The sequence below is a fragment of the Ylistrum balloti genome, unplaced genomic scaffold, assembly GCF_031769215.1.
Source record: "Ylistrum balloti isolate Yb309-2 unplaced genomic scaffold, AGI_CSIRO_Ybal_v1 Utg369820, whole genome shotgun sequence".
NCBI classification, from domain to species: Eukaryota; Metazoa; Mollusca; class Bivalvia; order Pectinida; family Pectinidae; genus Ylistrum; species Ylistrum balloti.
The window spans coordinates 1042104-1061121 of record NW_026781988.1 but is presented as its reverse complement, the minus strand read 5'-3'; the positions used below and the strand labels follow the sequence as shown (position 1 = coordinate 1061121).

Here is a 19018-nt window from a genome sequence, read left to right as displayed (position 1 = left end):
TACTGTTATTTGACCATAATGACGTACCTGTAATTTATTCCACTGAATACGCCCAATACACCTGGCCTCATTCCTCCACGCGGTTTTCGCCCCGTACGTAAGCTCGTTAGTGGTCAGTTCATAGGTGCCCCTTTTCTCTATACTGGATTCCACTTCCTGCCATCGCTTCTGATAGGCCTCTGTATTCAACCTGAAAAAAAGATCAAAGAAAATTCATAGGGAATATTCGCCCGTGTTTGACAAATCACATACAGATCTTAGAATGTACGTATCCGGATATTTCTTGGATGGGTAAAAAATGCACGCGCGACTGTGTTTGATAGGTCACAAAGTAATGTTGGATATTAACCGTACGACTCCTTGTTTAAGAGGTCACAAACTGATTAAACAGATCACGTGCGATAGTTTTAGCGGCCACAAAAAGTTTAAACATATCACATGCGACTGTGTTTTTCAGGGGACACAAAAGTGTTAAATATTGCACGTATAAAGTTATACAAAATGTTAGATACGCTACGTTCCGCTATGAGGTTGCTCAATCATAAAACATAGTTATATATGCGATTATGAGTTAAAACAGCGAGTTGCCGGATGACAATGACTTCGACCGATAAAATACAAATATACAAAATATGAATAAAAAAAGAGTGATGGAGTTCCCGGGGGACAATGACGTCGACCGAACAAAGTAGTTGCTTTTTATTATCCAGCCAGACTGACCTCCAGCATACGGCGTATAAAATATGACGCTTACTTTTACTAGCCACCTTAAACCAAATACCATAGTAAAAATGTATCTTGAATTCTGACGGACATCTCATCAACGCAGCATTTCGGCGATTAATGTTGATAACAAACGGGAATTACAAAATCGCCAATGTGATTTCATTTGAAAAAAAAATATGGGCCAATATGTGCTACTCTATTTTTTCTATACACCATGTACCGCCTTGCGGTTTAGTTTTCACAATCCCGTTCCAAATTTTAAGAAACCACTATTGAATTTCAAAAAGATTGATATTTGGGTCTATCAAAGCTCCTCTTGTGTGAACATTCTAATAAACGTGTTCCTGTTTCGCTAGTTTCCTCGATTTTTTTCATTAAGCATGTATTCCCACTAAGGATTTTAAACCTAATCTGACCAATTAATAATCGTTTATAAATGGAACTCAGCACTATACTTTTAAAGAGAAATGTTAAATATAACATATTGATCGACTTACCGTTGATGGTGAGTTTCGAGGGAGCTGAGACTTCTAAATTCTAATTTTTGGTAAAAAGCTAGCACCAGATTCTAAATTATTTAAAGTTACAACTCGGAATAAAAACTCCTACGAAATAAAGTTCATGGTAATTTCCAAATAGGGAATCACAACGTAAATATATTTGTGTCGTCTCATGTTTTCCTTATAAATCCCAGTACCACGCTTTTAAAAAATTTACAAGCTTTTCAAGCATTTCAAGCTTTAGTGTTTTCTGGGATCTGAATCATGTTGTTTTACGTGTATCTTCAGACAAGTAAATACGTCATTCGATTTGTATCACGTGCTTTGGATATGACGTCACAGTTTAATATACTATGTAATATTACTTCCGTGTTCGTTATATCATAAATATTATGATAGTGTAAATCATGTATAACATTCGTATTTTCTTTGTAAGCCAAGCAAGAAGAAGTTATTAAAATATTGCAAAAAAAAAGTTTTATATATATCTCGTTCTCTGCGTACTGTGTACGCCATGTCGTGTTTGCATCATGTTTATATTTAACTAACTGGCTGTCAGGCCAAAGAATAAAAGAATTGAATTAAATTGAAATTTCCAAAAACGACGAACATGCGTAGCGTGAGTGAGCGGTTGGTCCCGCTGATAGCATTACTACTTCAGATCAGGTGTTTGACATTTAGCTGCTTAGACCTGACTACGTTGAGCTAAAGTTCAACTCTCCCCAAACTGTATCAACCGTTAATCTGCCATTTTGTTGAATGGCCTCGTAGTATCATCTCGTATCCTGTACTTGACTTGTTGTGGTTTTTTTGCCGAGATAAATTAAGACTGTCCCTCTTCTTAAGAGTGTAAATTATATTATAGAAAATAATTTAATTGAAGATACATTTGTAGTTCCAATTTCCTAAGAAAATCGAGCTTTCTATAATTTCTGTTGTAAAAGGAGAAGAGGAGACAACAGCTATCCCCATATAACACCGATATATCAACAGAACCTTAATCCAAACACAAATCGATGAAATAAGGGCAAAATAGGAAACACGGCGTTCTGTGCCTCTATTGTTTGTAGTATTCTATAACGGATCCGACATAATGGTACCTACATACTATGTAAATTTTCCTCGTTGACTGTTGGTTGTTTTATCCTTAATTAGTTTATTAATGCTTTACGTCCTATTAACAGGCCGGGTCATGCCTGGGTTTGGTGGTGGAGGAAAGCCGGAGTTTCCAGATACATAAATACATTGTATAATAAATAATAATAGTAAAAAACAAAAATGCAGGGAATCAAATTAACACAAGCAGTCAAGACAATTAAAGATTAACCTTTTGATGGATGTGTAGTATTCGTCTATAAACTCCCTGGCCTGTGTCAACAGCTCCTCCTGTGGCCGAGGTTCTCCGACAGGACGAGAGGGCGGATGGTTCATGATAGAGCCTAGACATTTGGAGTTTGTACATGGTACTACCTGGAAAGACAGTGTGATCGCTGTTATTACATGTTAAAATAACCATACCTTTATAATTAAGAATCGTTAATACAAAATTAGATACAAAAACGAATTAGGTGGCATCTTGCAGTTTTTTTATGAATCATCAGTGATGCCAAGAGTCTTCAGTATTGAAACATAAAAAATGAAATTTGTTCTGCTTAATTGATGAAAAATCAAGAACGTGATAGGAATGACAGAAATATTTATACGAAACTATGGAAAGGGGAGACCGAAATGTAAACCCAGCCTTCGACGAAACCAACTGTGTAGATGGTCATATTCAAATTTGTAAAACTGTTTTCTACCAAGATTGTTCAAGTGACACACAAGTGAATGACACATTTCAATACATAGTTAAAATTAGAGCCAAATAACGCATCAAACTGCACCATAAAGCTTTTTCGTTCTTCCGTGATTCGAAAAAAGTTTGGAAATCTAGGAGGCGATTGAAGAAAATTAGAAAATACTACCAAAAGAATTGCAAAAAATTTACATACAATGAATAAGTGATTGCTGAGCGGACACATGAACTCATTAATCACAAGATTGAAAATACAAATTAAATAATGATATTTTAAAGAATTGTTTTGGTAAAGTGTAAATTTAAACCTCAGGTGAAACTTTAAGAAACGTGGTAATTTTGTTGACTGCCGAGATTATAAGATGATAGAAGTAATTATACAAACATAAAGAGATCAGCTACAATAGGTTATTATACAACAGTGTAAATGAGAAGGTGATTTGTTTTTCTTGTACACGGTAAACCTACCATACTGGTTGTCCTACCATTTGTCACACGTTAATTTACGCCAGTCAGTAAGCTGTCAATTCCGCCTCAAGGCATATCAGTCTGTGATTATTTACTATAGGAGTTAGGCGATGTGTGCAAAGTAAGTTGGTTGTAATTGGATTGTTGACACAGCCAATGTTTATATTGACTTAAGGAAAGGTTATAACGAATTGACACCGACTAGTCGGGCACTGACAAACGACAGACTGGTGACAATGCGGATGCAAATGATAGTGAATTAGTAATATATCTACGGTCGGAACATATTACACCTGTAGGTTGTGATATGTTCCACAATTACATGACTAATAGGAAAAACTCCTTCATCAACAACATTCTTATTACCTTTCACAAAGGTCGTGATACGGAAAAGTGTTAACACTTTTAATGAAAAGTTCTAAACATTAAATCTGATTGAATTGTTCACGTTTTGGTTTAAAAGTGTTAACATTTAAACATACACATGTACGCGTGGTTCTTTTGAAATCGGCCAATATGAAATACTATGGTGAAATCACTGGATTAGTGCAGATCACATCCATAATTTGAAAATAGTTTGGTCGATTTAGTTATCACAGAGATGCAACATAGATTTCAACACTCCAGGCCGATAGAAAGACGAAAATGCTGCACGACACAGTTATCATGTAATTAATTGTTTTGATACCTCGTGTCTAATTCTGAATTAATATTAAAAAATGCTAATCTCTTGTGCGTCTTCAATACAATTTTCACGAAAAATAATTATCTGTATTCTGTTAGATAATATTAAACATTAATAGATGTGGCGTAAATCGAGTTGGTTTATCAAGAATCCTCATTCATATAATGACGATCAAGTTCGTTAATCCGTAAAGCTTTTCATTCTGTATGTTGAAGATCCGGTTAGTTAATCCATAAAACGTTATCATTTTTCTTTTAGGTAGAAGGTCAGTTTAGTTAATCCCTAAACCTTATCATTCTTTATGTCGAGGGTAAGTTTAGTTAATCTCTAAACCTCATCATGCCTTATGTTGAGGGTCAGTTTAGTTCATTCTCAATCCTTATTTTTATGCCATTGGACAAGGTGGTAAATCTACAACCATGCCTTAGCTTTTTCACGTGTGACTTCGATAAGGAGTCCTTGCTAATTCTTTAAAATGATTTTTAAATCTTTTTATCCAGGTAATGAGGCACGTAAAAAAATGTTTTATTCAACACAAGATCCCGCATGTTTTCGCTGTGTAAGGGCGCTTGAAATTCTTCAATTCTTCCATTATGAACGTACTAGACCTTTAACACTTTCCACAAGGCGTTCAGAAAGCTCCCTTTGTATTGACCAGTAATATCAGAAAATACTAATCCTCATTAGAATTCATGTTATATACTATATAAATCATTTACTGCCTACAGATGTTTTAGGACTTGTGTTTACATCCAAATCGATCATATATCATAAAACATGTCAGCACGCTTTCCCTCTCTTTGAATCACACTTAATCAATATTCAATCAAGCGACACACCCAATTAAGGAGACGTTCAATAGAACACATACACATGTATAACGGCAAATTACCATCTACAATTGTCCGTCGATTGCTTATTTGTGAATGACCGAGGAAAATATTATTAGGGCCATAGAATTGGTTCAAAGAAATGTATATGTACATATTGAAAAGTACTTTTGGTAATTTTTGATTGAAACATTCACACTCACCATACCCTTGGTGATTTTACGCTACACGCTGAACACACGAAGGATTGTATTTGTCAACTTAAAGGCCGGGAACATTGCATACGTCATTATATTACGCCAACAAAACACCCCAACCTACTCTCTCTGCTTTGGTCCTACTTACCAAGTTTACAATAATGACTTTATGTATAAGAATCTTACACGAGTGTCCTTCCATATGAGATTTATGAAATGCAAATCGGCGAAATCTCACTCTACATCTCTTCTTTGCTGATGTCACTCTGCACATGACACCATGAAGTTATGACGTCATAATGGAATTAATGGAAATCCTCAGTCAATCATAGACCGCTATTTACAGTATTACATGTAATTATCGCTGATTAAGTGACTGATGGATTTGTCAATAGATTTTTACATAGATGGTATGCCTTTTTAGGTATCAATGCAACTCAATTGTAAATAGATATCGTTGATATACACTACTGTATATACATATTGTCAATACATGTGTTTTCACATACATTCTGTTAATTTACATATATTTACAGTATTACATAAACTGCCTGTAAATTACCCCATGTATTATATGTTCGCACATTTTGCACTTTGCAATATACCTGGGACGTTTTTACTATTTAAGGAGGTTGAAACACTCCCTTTCCAACAGGTTTACGGCTGCTATTGATGACGATCCTTTCACTTCTTTTAGCAGAACCTTACCTTATATGGCAATAACAACAACAATACATAATGGTCACGCGATTTTCAGTATATATTATTTCTATTTTTCATGTTTCAGTCTGATTGAGAGACTTTATCACATTGAAAGCTCTTCCTTATCATTTTTTTTTTCATTTTTAATACTTTCGTATAGGTCTCGATAAACATTTAGAAATCAAATAATGCGCAATATCAGTATATCACTTTATCACTGCACTGTACATCTAATATACTATCAGCTACATAATTCAACATGGCCACTACTGCCGTCACACAGGCCTTCGTATACAATGAAATGGTGTAAATAGCTTTCAAATTATTTTCCTAAAATATCATTATTCATCGAAACATCCGGTTCGGGAATAAAACACTTTCGACGAGAACATACTAAACTTATAAATTCATAATCAGCAGGAGCGTGAACTGTATTCACAAGAGACCATAATCAGATTTGTAGGTCATTATTAAACATTGAAATGATCATAGATAATATTTCTTCGAGTCCCAGTAGATCTCACTTGTCCTAAAGCTCTACAAACAGTTCAGGTCAAGCTACGACAGCGAATGCTGCTACAGTCGCCTCCTTGTATTAGCCTGGTTTCGCACAGACCAATCAGATCATACCATCTTTCTTGTTAAAATGCTGTATCTAAATATCAAACCAATGTTCAAAACAACAACATAAATGTATATCAAAAGACGGATCATCTTGATTCGATTCCGAAGTCGAACAAACTGATCTACGAAATACTCTCATAGTTTTTAGATCAGTTTTGTAGTGCCGCATATTGCCACTTATTCCGTCGTGCGGCCAGCGAGAACCGGAAATTAATTGGAGAGTTTCGTAATTGTTGGATTTTGACGTTACGATTGATGCCCGCTTTCTGCTATCAAACAAAGTTAGATAGAAATCACATGTATAGGTCTTACTGAGTTGGTAATTGGCAATATCATGTACTGTATATGTATTTCTATATTACGTTGTTTTTATACCTTGAATAGGCATTCTAGTTGATAAATTTTTAATATCACTTTCTTTGAGTGACATTACTCAATCTATTTCTGAATCAAATGTGACCAAAATACAATGTCCACTGTTGGCGAATCCATTATTTATAATACAGCTTGTTTTCTCAGACGCTGTATTGTAAGCTGATCCTTAACTGCGCATGCGTTTTGGCTATTACGACGTTTGTAGTGTTGTCTGTCTTACTGCAGTGCTTTGTGTTATTAATGCCGGGATCACAAACTCGGCCCTCTTTATAGCAATATGGTGCTCATTCTGGAGAAGGCTTATAAATAAGTAATCATAATATACTTCAACGGATTCGCTGCAGTAAGCAATTAAGTGTTTTAACATCTTCGTTAACAGGTGCTTGTTTCATCTTCTGTACTTATAGTACGAACAGAATGAGGATTCTGCTGCCGGCGCCAGCCGAACAACAATGCAAAATGAAAGAACGAAAGTTTTGTTTAAAGTCATTCCTACCACTTATCGTGCGCTGATCAATTGTACAGTATGGGAACTTAAATTGTAATAATATATATCACATATTTCAAAAAAGCAACGTAATGGAAATGTAAGTTATGTTACCAGATCTATTCTGTTTGTTTCGCGATTCAAACTTTGATACTAAAAACGGATAATACATGATATCGCTGGATAGTTTCAGTCATATCAAACATACATTGAAATTTGACATCTAAAGATATTTACTTCTACTATTCATATAGGGAGTAACCTCTCATGTGATTTTGGTGTAACTTCAAGTGTTAAAGCAAGCAGGCCACAAAGTCGTTGTGGAATCACAACTGTTGGTATACTATCATAAGCAAGTTACATTTGTCTTAAAACTATTCTACACTTTACATAGGTCAAGTGAATTCCAAATAAGTTAACATAACTCTCTTGAACTCTCGACAAAATTTTATTTGGCTCTGCAGTAACTAATTCAAAATTTGAATCGATAGGTCTATTCATCTTTGTGTCTTTTGTGCAATCGTCGAGGTTACAAACAGTAAACACTGCTGGCGGACTATTAGTCCGCGGATTTTGTTGTAACTTGCACGTCAATTCTAAATATTTTATTAATGGTTCATGATTCATTAATTTACTAGACGTTCTTGTAAAGACAAATATACAAAAAATATGAAACATATCGAAATATGGGGTTAATGCTAAACATTTCTTTGCATCAGTTTTTCCTTATTCAACTCACAGGTTTCAAAATGAAAGCCTGTAACATCATTGACGGGTTCAAGAACATCGAAACAGTTGTACGGTGCAGTTTAAATCGTTATTTGGCGCTACTCTAAATCTAAATTTGTATTGAAAGGTGCCATTCATCTTTGTGTCTTTTGTACAATGTAACCAAAGACAACGCGTCTATAAAAAGTATCTACTGATCACATCGGATAAAACCTTGCTTGCCAAACACCGTTCTGGTTTTAAGGGAAAAGGTATTGGGTTGTTGTAGATGTATGTATCAATGTATATACATACATATTGTTGATATAAAGATCTTTTACTCGTGTAAAAATTAAAAACAAATATTAATACCAGGGGCAAAGAGTAAAATAATTATAACCCTCTTTGATGTCTTTCGTAACCAAAAGCGCAGACATAGTAGATTCCATAAATAACGGACCCTAAAATATTCTGGAATGGAAAAAAGTTTTATGAAAATTGTAATATTTTCAGTGTCATATGTAATTATTCACAATGAAGACAAGAGACATGCTAAAATATATTAGATTTATAAAGAATTGCAGAACTCTTTGTAGTATTATGATACCAGTACGAGATTACGATCGAGAGCGCTGTCTCTGTAATGTCATGTCTGTCTACTTCTTCCGTCGCCGTGCTCTCAAATCAGATACCAAACAAATCGCATCAGTTAGTAATCACACTCAATATCGGTCTCAAGGCTTTTGTTAAAGTATGTAACATCACGAAAAGATGGCGTCAGACTGCGACTGACTCTGGCATCAATTAGGTTTACAATTCTGGTAACACTATCTTTCGAAATCATCTGATATTTGAAAATTGTGAAATGAATTTAATTGTTGGGACAGTGCATCCCTCTGTTTAGATTTCGACATTTCGTATGACCAGAATTAATATTCTACAGTCGTCTCCTATGTTTTGTTTCGGAGCTCTTAGCACCATTGACGAGTCCTAGAAGGACGAAACAATTGTAATGTGTGATTTATTTCATTATTCGGTTGTTCTGTGTCTTATTATAAATTTGCATTAATTGTGTATTCATCGTGTGTGTATTTTGAGCAATCTGTCGCTTATTCGTATAACACTTATCCCGATATGGTCTTCGATGAAGTCAACCTGGTATGAAAAAAGGACGAAGACGTTAGATAAAAGAAAGGGCACATTTTGATCCAATATCAATGCTATCTTTTGAAGGATACTGTTACCTTACTCAACAATTCTGACAAGGAATAGTCATCTCCAGTGTATTTATATGGGCCTATTGTTCTCCACTGGTCATTACAAGAGTTTTTGCACCAAGCAATGTTTTCAGAGAAAATACATAGACTTATAATTACGAGCTGGTGACTTTATTTTAAAGTGAATGACGCAGAATGCTAGAAATTGCTAGTTAAAACATGTATGTAAATTTAAACATGACTCTATTGCTTTCTAGATATAATTAATGGACGATAATGTCACATTCAATTAGAGTTCTAATAAGTGACTGATATTGATCTTTGTCACGCCTACGTGTGATGAACATTCTGTATAATGGGATATGAATCCGTAATTCAAATACAACTGATTGATACTAATTGCTTCCAGAATGTATTCCCATGACGGTAAATAGCACATCCGTGTTGGAAAAGTATATATTTGACATGTACATATTTAATTCCTAGCATATTTGTTATAGAGCGTGAACTGTGAAGTCAAGCTAGGATTTTAAATAAGTAATTAAGTTTCGGTTAGATAATGAATACGATTTTCTCTATAATAACTCTCTAGAGTCTACAGTTCAGCCCGCTCCTTCTTACATTACGCCTAAAACACGCATAATTCTATTGGCTGGTTAAATGAACCTGTAAGAATGCGTTTGCCTTATTCTTCCATCAGTGAGTTAACATACTTCAGCAGGTATAAGGCTACCAATCCCCTGAAATCAGACATATGAGTGCGAGAACTATACTGGTTGTACCCTTCACTATAGCATAATTCCTTTATCCATTAAAAGTTGGTCAAAGCTGTATGCTATAAAACTGCACAAACAAATGAAAAGCATTTCTCGTGAAAAATGAGAATGAGATACAGTACAGCCTGACGATGAGTTAAACTGCTTCATACAGCTGTAGTTTAGGGCCTAAATTTTGAAGCCAAGAAAGCGGCTGAGGAAAATCCAAAGTTACAGAAAGAAAATTCCGAATCTAGACAGAGGTGTAGGAGCCCCATGTTGTTATAATTTTAGTCATTTTGATCTCTACCACAATAGGTAGGTGTTATTTAACTCCATCAATCCAAGTATTGTATAGCGTTCTTGATTGGCTGACAGAACTGAACGAGCACTTCACACAAACCCATGGTTGCGGTATACGGTCTTTCTTTCACGCGAGTTATTCATTTTTCAAAGGTTAAAAAAACAAAAACAAAAAACACGAGCTTTGTTTTGTAACTTTTGAAAACTGAATACCCAGAGTGAAAGAAATACCATATTCCACGACTACCCATTGTGTAACCTCCATATATAAGATAATTTTACAATAATGTCTAGTACATGTGTATGTTCTGAACAATACATATATATATTGTGTTGATGATCACGTACGTTAGAGTAAAGTACAAATAACAAACATATGAATAACCCATAGTAACAATTTAGAAATGGCTACAGTATAGCCAAATAATTGAACGAAGTGTTACAGCTGCTCCGTTCTTCAACATATCAGAGATACTCGAGGAAATCCTAAAGACCAGTGATGGAAATCAAAATCGGTCGAAGCAAATGTTAGTCAAGTAATATTGATTACACAAATTTTCACTGTAAGAAAGTTTTAAAAGATCCTATTTTATATGCGTGTCTTCTAGACTGAGGAGATATTGGTGACGAGTGTAAATTTCCCTATTCAAAAGGAGTTGTTGTATGTGATACATTTGTGATGATATATAACTTTAATCGTGTGTCTGTTTACAAAAGCATTTCTCTGACTTTTGATTGGTCGGTCTGATATGTTTATAGACTAGAGGTAATTTCCAGTTCTGAAACCTGTTGGGTTACAGTATTTTAAAGGTAATGCATATGTTAAATGTGTTTTTATTTTCTAATCATATTTTGACATTCCGAATGAATTATTTTCAATAAGTAATATATATTTATATTATATTGATTCGATAAAGGCTTGTGCACGTTGTTGATGTGTTTAAAAGGAAAACTTTCAAACTAGCGCGTGACGCGTTAATTTTAAGGACGACAATATACGTAGACCTTGATATAACATGACTGTAAGTAAGGTTCATATCAACATAAGAAAATGTCTGATACGAAAGGCATGTTTATCAAAATCGGCTTTCTTTGTCGTTATCTAAGTAATTGTTAAACTCAAATGTATTCTGAAGACAATTGTTTCACATAAAATCTTATCATTTTACAACTAGCGAAGCTTTCGATCAAATTCTATGTAACTAAGATATACAATGATTAATATCACTACTTACTTTAATTTTACGGCTGTGCTTTCTATAAGATCCTGTTAAACAGCATTTAAGATTAACTAGAATTAATATTTACTACGATGTGAATCTATTTTATAGTGTAAAGGTTTTGATGTTGTCATTAACACTGCTTCATAGCTCTGGTCTCACCATCTCTGCTGCAGGTGGGTTTATTGCCGATATAGGAACACATTGATGAAAACGATCTAATTACTTGAATAGTAAGCATTTCTATCTTCGAAATATAAAATAAAAAACTCCTATTTAATCCTGCTATGCATACCTTAAATCCCCACTAACACAATATATCAGACACCATAGTACACTTGAGAATTATTAAGTGTTCTGTTTCATATTAAACAAAATATGGGTCTGCTTATCCAACTCCGGAAATCATTTCGACTCTCTTCTATATAATAAGTTATATCAATGTTTCCTGTTGTTCTTAAACGAAATAAATTGGAAACAAATTCAATGTGCTTGTGAACGACATGCGATAGGAATCTGTGTAACAGTAAATATGTGGCGTCAGTCTTCAAACATGTTAATTACACACCTTCAAGTATAGAAAGTAATTTATATTGGTTCCTAAATCTTGTATCGCAAGTTGACCCAGTTTTTGTGAACAGTTTTATCGAAGATAATGTAGGCAGGCCCATGCTCTCTTAAGGAAGCTAGCATTGATGGAAATATTTAGGATGACCCAGTTTATCTGAATTGACGGCGTCTCCAGGAAGCTTGCATTGGTTGAAATATCTAGGTTTATCCAATTTAATCTGAATTGACGTCGTCTTCAGGAAGCTTGTATGGGTGGAAATGTTTCCATAAAAAAAATTGACAAAATCTTTTTGAAGCTTGTATTGATGGAAATATTTCAGCTTACCAAGGCTTTGTTTTGTCAGAAATATTTCTGTTGACCAAGTCTTCGTGAAGCTTGGATCACTAACAATATATCTGGATTGATTCTTCAGGAAAAACGTATTGCTAGGGTTCTTTATTTAATTTTTGTACAACTTATTAAACTGAAAATCAGTCCGTCTTCTGGAAGCTTGTATCACTGATCATTTATAACATCACTGAGTCGTGTATGTTGGAGTCTATCTTCATGGAAAAAAGTATTACTACTGATATATTCATGGTAATTTCATCTTCACAAAGTTTATGATATTAAGTAAAACTTTGTTAATGTTAAACTTGATCGTATCGTTGATAATATCTTTAAGGTGATTCTTTTTTACCACTGGTAAATCAGTGTAACTGAAGCTGGTTTGTTTCTTAATAAATGTTGACTCAGTTCTGTTTACTACACAGGTGATATATTTAGGCTGACACAGTGTTTGTGACGCGTGCTCGCTTTCGTTACCAGCTGTTGCTACACCTGTACTATTGGACGCAAAATTCCTTGTGATTTTTTTCCTTTTTCATCGATTTTTGTCAATAATGCGATTTATTTAGTTATTCACTAGGATGATGGTGTACAATGAAATTAAAGACATGAAAATTAATCAATGATACAAGTAACGTCAATACCAGAACTGACTCCGTGTTTGGTTGCACTCATTGTCTGATAAAGTCTACTCGCTCGCCTTTTAGGTTCCAAAATTTTTAGCCCCTTAGTCCCACAACGTAAAAATAGCTGTATGATGCAGTTTACTTCATTATCTGGTTCCACCATCAGCAATTATAAATTTGCATTGAAAGATGCTATTGGTTTGCGCACAGTCCTCATGTAGATGGTAAATAAACTTTTTATAAACTTTACTTCCTGACACGTGTATCTAATTATGGGTAGTCAGGCTTGCCGTTACTTTAATGTAAATTACGTTCAAACTTAAATGTCGTGGTTAATATTTACCGTACCTAAACTCTTCTACACTGTTGTCCTTTAGGGATGTAAAACTTACCTTATAAGATATATAATGTACTGATGGAGGACCATAGCTTACCTATATTTATATACTAAACAAACATTATAAATATGTAACAGATGTATGCAGTAGGTTTGTTGTTTGTCGATAGCACCGTGTTGTCAATGTTATCATGTTGTACATGTGTGATGTTAAATAAATCTCCTTAACTTCTGATGAAGCTCTATTTTGTAATAATTAAATACAAAGTATTTAGTGGAGTTTAAAAAAAATAAAACATCATCAATGCACAAAGTAAAATCCGGACCATGTCGTCATAAACACTAAAACGTGGTTGGTTATGAATTAATAGTCTAGGTATAGGCCTGGTGAATATTGATAAAACTCCAGGATAAATGTTAAATCCCTATCTTTTTTACATTTTGTTGAGAGTTCTGTATATAATACATTACTGCACAATGAACAAATCCTCGAATTCTACCTTCTATCTAACACTGAATCCCTATTGTATACAGTATTTCATCCAACCCTTAGTATACAAAGCATTTAATCCAACCCTCTGTGTACAAAGCATTCCATCCACACTTAGTGTACAAAGTATTTCATCCAACCCTTAGTACATAAAACTTTTCATCCACACTTAGTGTAAAAAGCATTTCATCCAACCATTAGTGTTTAAAGTATTTCATCCAACCCTTAGTGTTTAAAGCATTTCATCCAACCCTCTGTGTACAAAGCATTTCATCCAACCCTTAGTGTACAAAGCATTTCATCCAACCCTTAGTGCATAAAACATTTCATCCAACCCTCTGTGTATAAAGCATTTCATCCAACCCTCTGTGTACAAAGCATTTCATCCAACCCTTAGTGTATAAAGCATTTCATCCAACCCTTAGTGCATAAAACATTTCATCCAACCCTCTGTGTACAAAGCATTTTATCCAACCCTTAGTGTACAAAGCATTTCATCCAACCCTTAGTGCATAAAACATTTCATCCAACCCTCTGTGTACAAAGCATTTCATCCAACCCTCTGTGTACAAAGCATTTCATCCAACCCTTCGTGTATAAAGCATTTCATCCAACCCTTAGTGTATAAAGCATTTCATCCAACCCTTAGTGCATAAAACATTTCATCCAACCCTCTGTGTACAAAGCATTTCATCCAACCCTTTGTGTACAAAGCATTTCATCCAACCCTTAGTGCATAAAACATTTCATCCACACTTAGCGTAAAAAAAGCATTTCATCCAACTCTTAGTGTTTAAAGCATTTCATCCAACCCTTAGTGCATAAAGCATTTTATCCAACCCTCTGTGTACAAAGCATTTCATACAACCCTTAGTGTATAAAAAGCATTTCACCCAACCCTTAGTGTTTAAAACATTTCATCCAACACCTTAGCGTATAAAGTATTTCATCCAACCCTTAGTGTTTAAAACATTTCATCCAACCCTTAGTGTTTAAAACATTTCATCCACACTTCGTGTAAAAAGCATTTCATCCAACCATTAGTGTTTAAAGCATTTCATCCAACACCTTAGCGTATAAAGTATTTCATCCAACCCTTAGTGTATAAAACATTTCATACAACCCTTAGTGTTTAAAACATTTCATCCAACCCTTAGTGTTTAAAACATTTCATCCAACCCTTAGTGTTTAAAACATTTCATCCAACCCTTAGTGCATAAAACATTTCATCCACACTTCGTGTAAAAAGCATTTCATCCAACCATTAGTGTTTAAAGTATTTCATCCAACCCTTAGTGTTTAAAGCATTTCATCCAACCCTTAGTGCATAAAGCATTTTATCCAACCCTCTCTGTACAAAGCATTTCATACAACCCTTAGTGTATAAAAAGCATTTCATCCAACCTTTAGTGTCTAAAACATTTCATCCAACACCTTAGCGTATAAAGCATTCCATCCAACCCTTAGTGTTTAAAGCATTTCACCCAACCCTTAGTGTTTAAAGCATTTCATCCAACCCTTAGTGTATAAAGCATTTCATCCAACCCTTAGTGTATAAGGCATTTCATCCAACCCTTAGTGTTTAAAGCATTTCATCCAACCCTTAGTGCATAAAGCATTTCATCCAACCCTTAGTGTATAAAGCATTTAACCCAACCCTCTGTGTACAAAGCATTTCATCCAACCCTTAGTGTATAAAGCATTTCATCCAACCCTTCGTGCATAAAGCATTTCATCCAACCCTTAGCGTATAAAGCATTTTATCCAACCCTTAGTGTTTAAAGCATTTCATCCAACCCTTCGTGCATAAAGCATTTCATCCAACCCTTAGTGTATAAGGCATTTCATCCAACCCTTAGTGTTTAAAGCATTTCATCCAACCCTTAGTGCATAAAGCATTTCATCCAACCCTTAGTGTATAAAGCATTTAACCCAACCCTCTGTGTACAAAGCATTTCATCCAACCCTTAGTGTATAAAGCATTTCATCCAACCCTTAGTGTATAAAGCATTTCATCCAACCCTTCGTGCATAAAGCATTTCATCCAACCCTTAGTGTTTAAAGCATTTCCTCCAACCCTTAGTGTATAAGGCATTTCATCCAACCCTCTGTGTACAAAGCATTTCATCCAACTCTTAATGTATAAGGCATTTCATCCAACCCTTAGTGTTTAAAGCATTTCATCCAACCCTTGGTGTTAAAAGCATTTCATCCAACCCTTAGTGTATAAAGCATTTCATCCAACTCTTAGTGTTAAAAGCATTTCATCCAACCCTTAGTGTATAAAGCATTTCATCCAACCCTTAGTGTATAAAGCATTTCATCCAACCCTTAGTATTTAAAGCATTTCGTCAAAATACTATTATATAAAGTTTCTACATTTACATAAAAACCTTATTGGATAAAGCAAGATGTAGAAAGACTCTTAGAGAAACCTTATTGTTTTTCCTTTTTGAGTGGAGATTTTTTCCCGGACAGAATTGTTAAGAAGCATTTTAGTACTACAGTCTAATCATATTAAAAATGATCCCTTATTCTGAAATCGTTTATCAAACCATACACGGTATTAAAAGTCGCTTATCATACCAAATAAAGTAGTTTGTTGTAGGGTTTATTTGATACATCGTATTTAGGAATAAACACGAAACAAATCTGTCAATGAAAGCAGAAACAAGGCATTTTATTTATCATATGGATATTCCCTACATCATCCGCTGTGTTATTCTAGTTATGTTTTATAATATGTGTCGCAGTTTTATCTATATATATTTTTGTCCTGTACGTGCATTTTTTGCGCGCACGTTGTACACTAAATTTTAACTCCAAGAAAACGGAGTTTGTCTTTTAATTTGTAAATGGTTACACAAAAAGTTCCGTAATATGTTGTATTTATTGTCACCAAAAACAAAGATGGCGAAAATATCGCAAAGTATGATATGTCTTTGTAAACCTATTCCATGGAGGTATACTTCACGGCATCAAAGAGAATAAAATCAGTGTATATTAACATACATTAAAGGCTATCCCATGCTTATGTATATAACACACCTAGTCAATGATATGGTTCTAAAGCTGATATGTCAAACAGGATTATAGGTATCGAACGGAACCCCAGCATGTTACAACTCTTATTTATAAGTCCATAGGAAGGACCTAAAACTCCGTCACACTGTCTTAATGCACACGACATATTGTAAGGACATTACCTACAGATCAAACCTACTTACCTGGGATATTTTGGTGTGCAGAGTATCAGTGAATACTTGTTTTTCGTCGGCGTAATTTCTCAGTTTCACGTATTTTTTGGGGCTGACCGCTGCCATGGACGAACGCCTCCTTTGGGAGGTCGGACTGTATAAGTTGATATTACTGAAACTGTCTCTCCTCTGCTTGGCTCGGTCCTCGGAATGCTCTCCATTTGTTATCAATGTAGACTTATTATCCATCACACTATTTAGAAGTAGCTTGTTATTTTCAATCACGCCATTTTCCTTACCTGTAGACATATTTCCTTTATGTTTTTTACTCAAATCTCCGTTCTCCTTAACCACCACTGTAATTTTCTCCGTATTTTGATGAATTTCAATCTTTTTATTGTCATGCTGGTCGATATGGCCACCAGGTGTCACCACCGTCGTTGGCCGGTCCGTGTTCGATAATCTACCGCGTAATTTGACGTCTGCGTCCGTAACGTCCGAGTCAGTTTGACTCGCGGGGCGAGTCACCACAATTGTAGGAGAATGATCACAGTGGTTCATGGTCGAGTTATTCTTGCTCATGATTGTTGGCGAGTTTGATTTTGTTTGCGATTCGGCGTCCTTTACTTGGTACCGCTGATTTTTGTATGACGTACCATTGCAGTTTGGAACAATTGGAAAATTTTGGTCAATATCACAAATGCAGCACTGATTGTCCACAAAACAGCCTTCTGTACGTTTATCCTCTAACCGTCTGGACCGATTCCGACACGGGCTGAGACTTCGCCCCTCATTCCTGTTCGGTGAAGCAGACGATGCTCTAGAGAAGGTCCGCCGGATTCTGCTTACGATGGAGTCATTGTTGACAACCTTTCGAGTGACTCGGATTGTTCTTGGTACACCGTTCTCTCGAAAGGTAGTTTCCAGGTGAGTAGAATAGCCGTCAGGTCCGCGAAGGATTAATGCAACAGGGGCGTCAACTGGAAGAGCCTTTAATAACTCAACAGCGTCATCATAACTCCTTTCCGAAATGTCGATTTCATTAACTCGTAAAACAGTATCACCTATGTGGACCAATCCGCTCTGCTCAGCTAACCCCCCAGCTACTAAAGCTGATACTGCCACAAACGGTTTCTGTGTACGGGGCTTAATCAAAAACCCTAAGCCATCCTCGTGGCGTTTGAAAAGTTTAACTCGAATGCGGTTGGGTAATTCCGATTCCATTGTTGGCGCTGTGTTTACGGACGATTAATGTGTTATCCTTTCACCTGCTATCACGACTAATTACTGTGTACTGCACGAATGGCTGACTCCAGTCAAGCCGGCCATTACTTCGCCTGTAAAAGAGAAAGGACAACATTTAAAATACCAACATACACACTACATATAAATACTTTATGTGAAAACACAGTACCGCAGCACATACATATATAACTAACAATATATTATCACTTTTGATTTAGAATATGATTAGATATCATGCAGTCAGATTACTATGTGTTCCCTTCCCGCAAACAGAACAATGCAAAAGACAATCAGAAAGTTATTTTACAGTCTACCATTGTATATCAATAAATTCAGAAGTCGAAACATAACACGTTGAATTCAGAATTGGAATGAACTAGTGATAAGCTCTGCTGTTGTTATTTACACGTGGGATATAAGAACAATACACGTGCCTTTTTCTTATGTAACCGTGATTAATTCTGAGCTTGTTCCGTTAAGAGACGTTCCAGACTAAGTGACTAATCAAACAGTGTATTTGTTAATCCATAGCCATGATCATGCTGTAGTGTCGTCTTTTATTGCTCCAAGGATGACTTTTTTTATCTTCCGAGAACTTTCCCAATGTCCTATTTTGTCATGAAACTGGATCGT

General features: G+C 35.3%; 1 protein-coding gene across 1 annotated transcript in view; it reads right to left on the bottom strand.

Moving 5' to 3' along the window:
• Positions 1-18364, bottom strand: part of LOC132545014 (nitric oxide synthase 1-like) — a 43326-nt gene extending 24962 nt beyond the window's left edge. The window contains exons 1-3 of the mRNA XM_060208679.1: positions 17171-18364; positions 2554-2696; positions 28-190 (exon numbers count right to left, since the gene is read on the bottom strand). Coding sequence (XP_060064662.1) covers positions 28-190; positions 2554-2696; positions 17171-18364 — 1500 coding nt within the window. The remainder of the gene's footprint in view (positions 1-27; positions 191-2553; positions 2697-17170) is intronic.
• Positions 18365-19018: the final 654 nt, after the last annotated feature.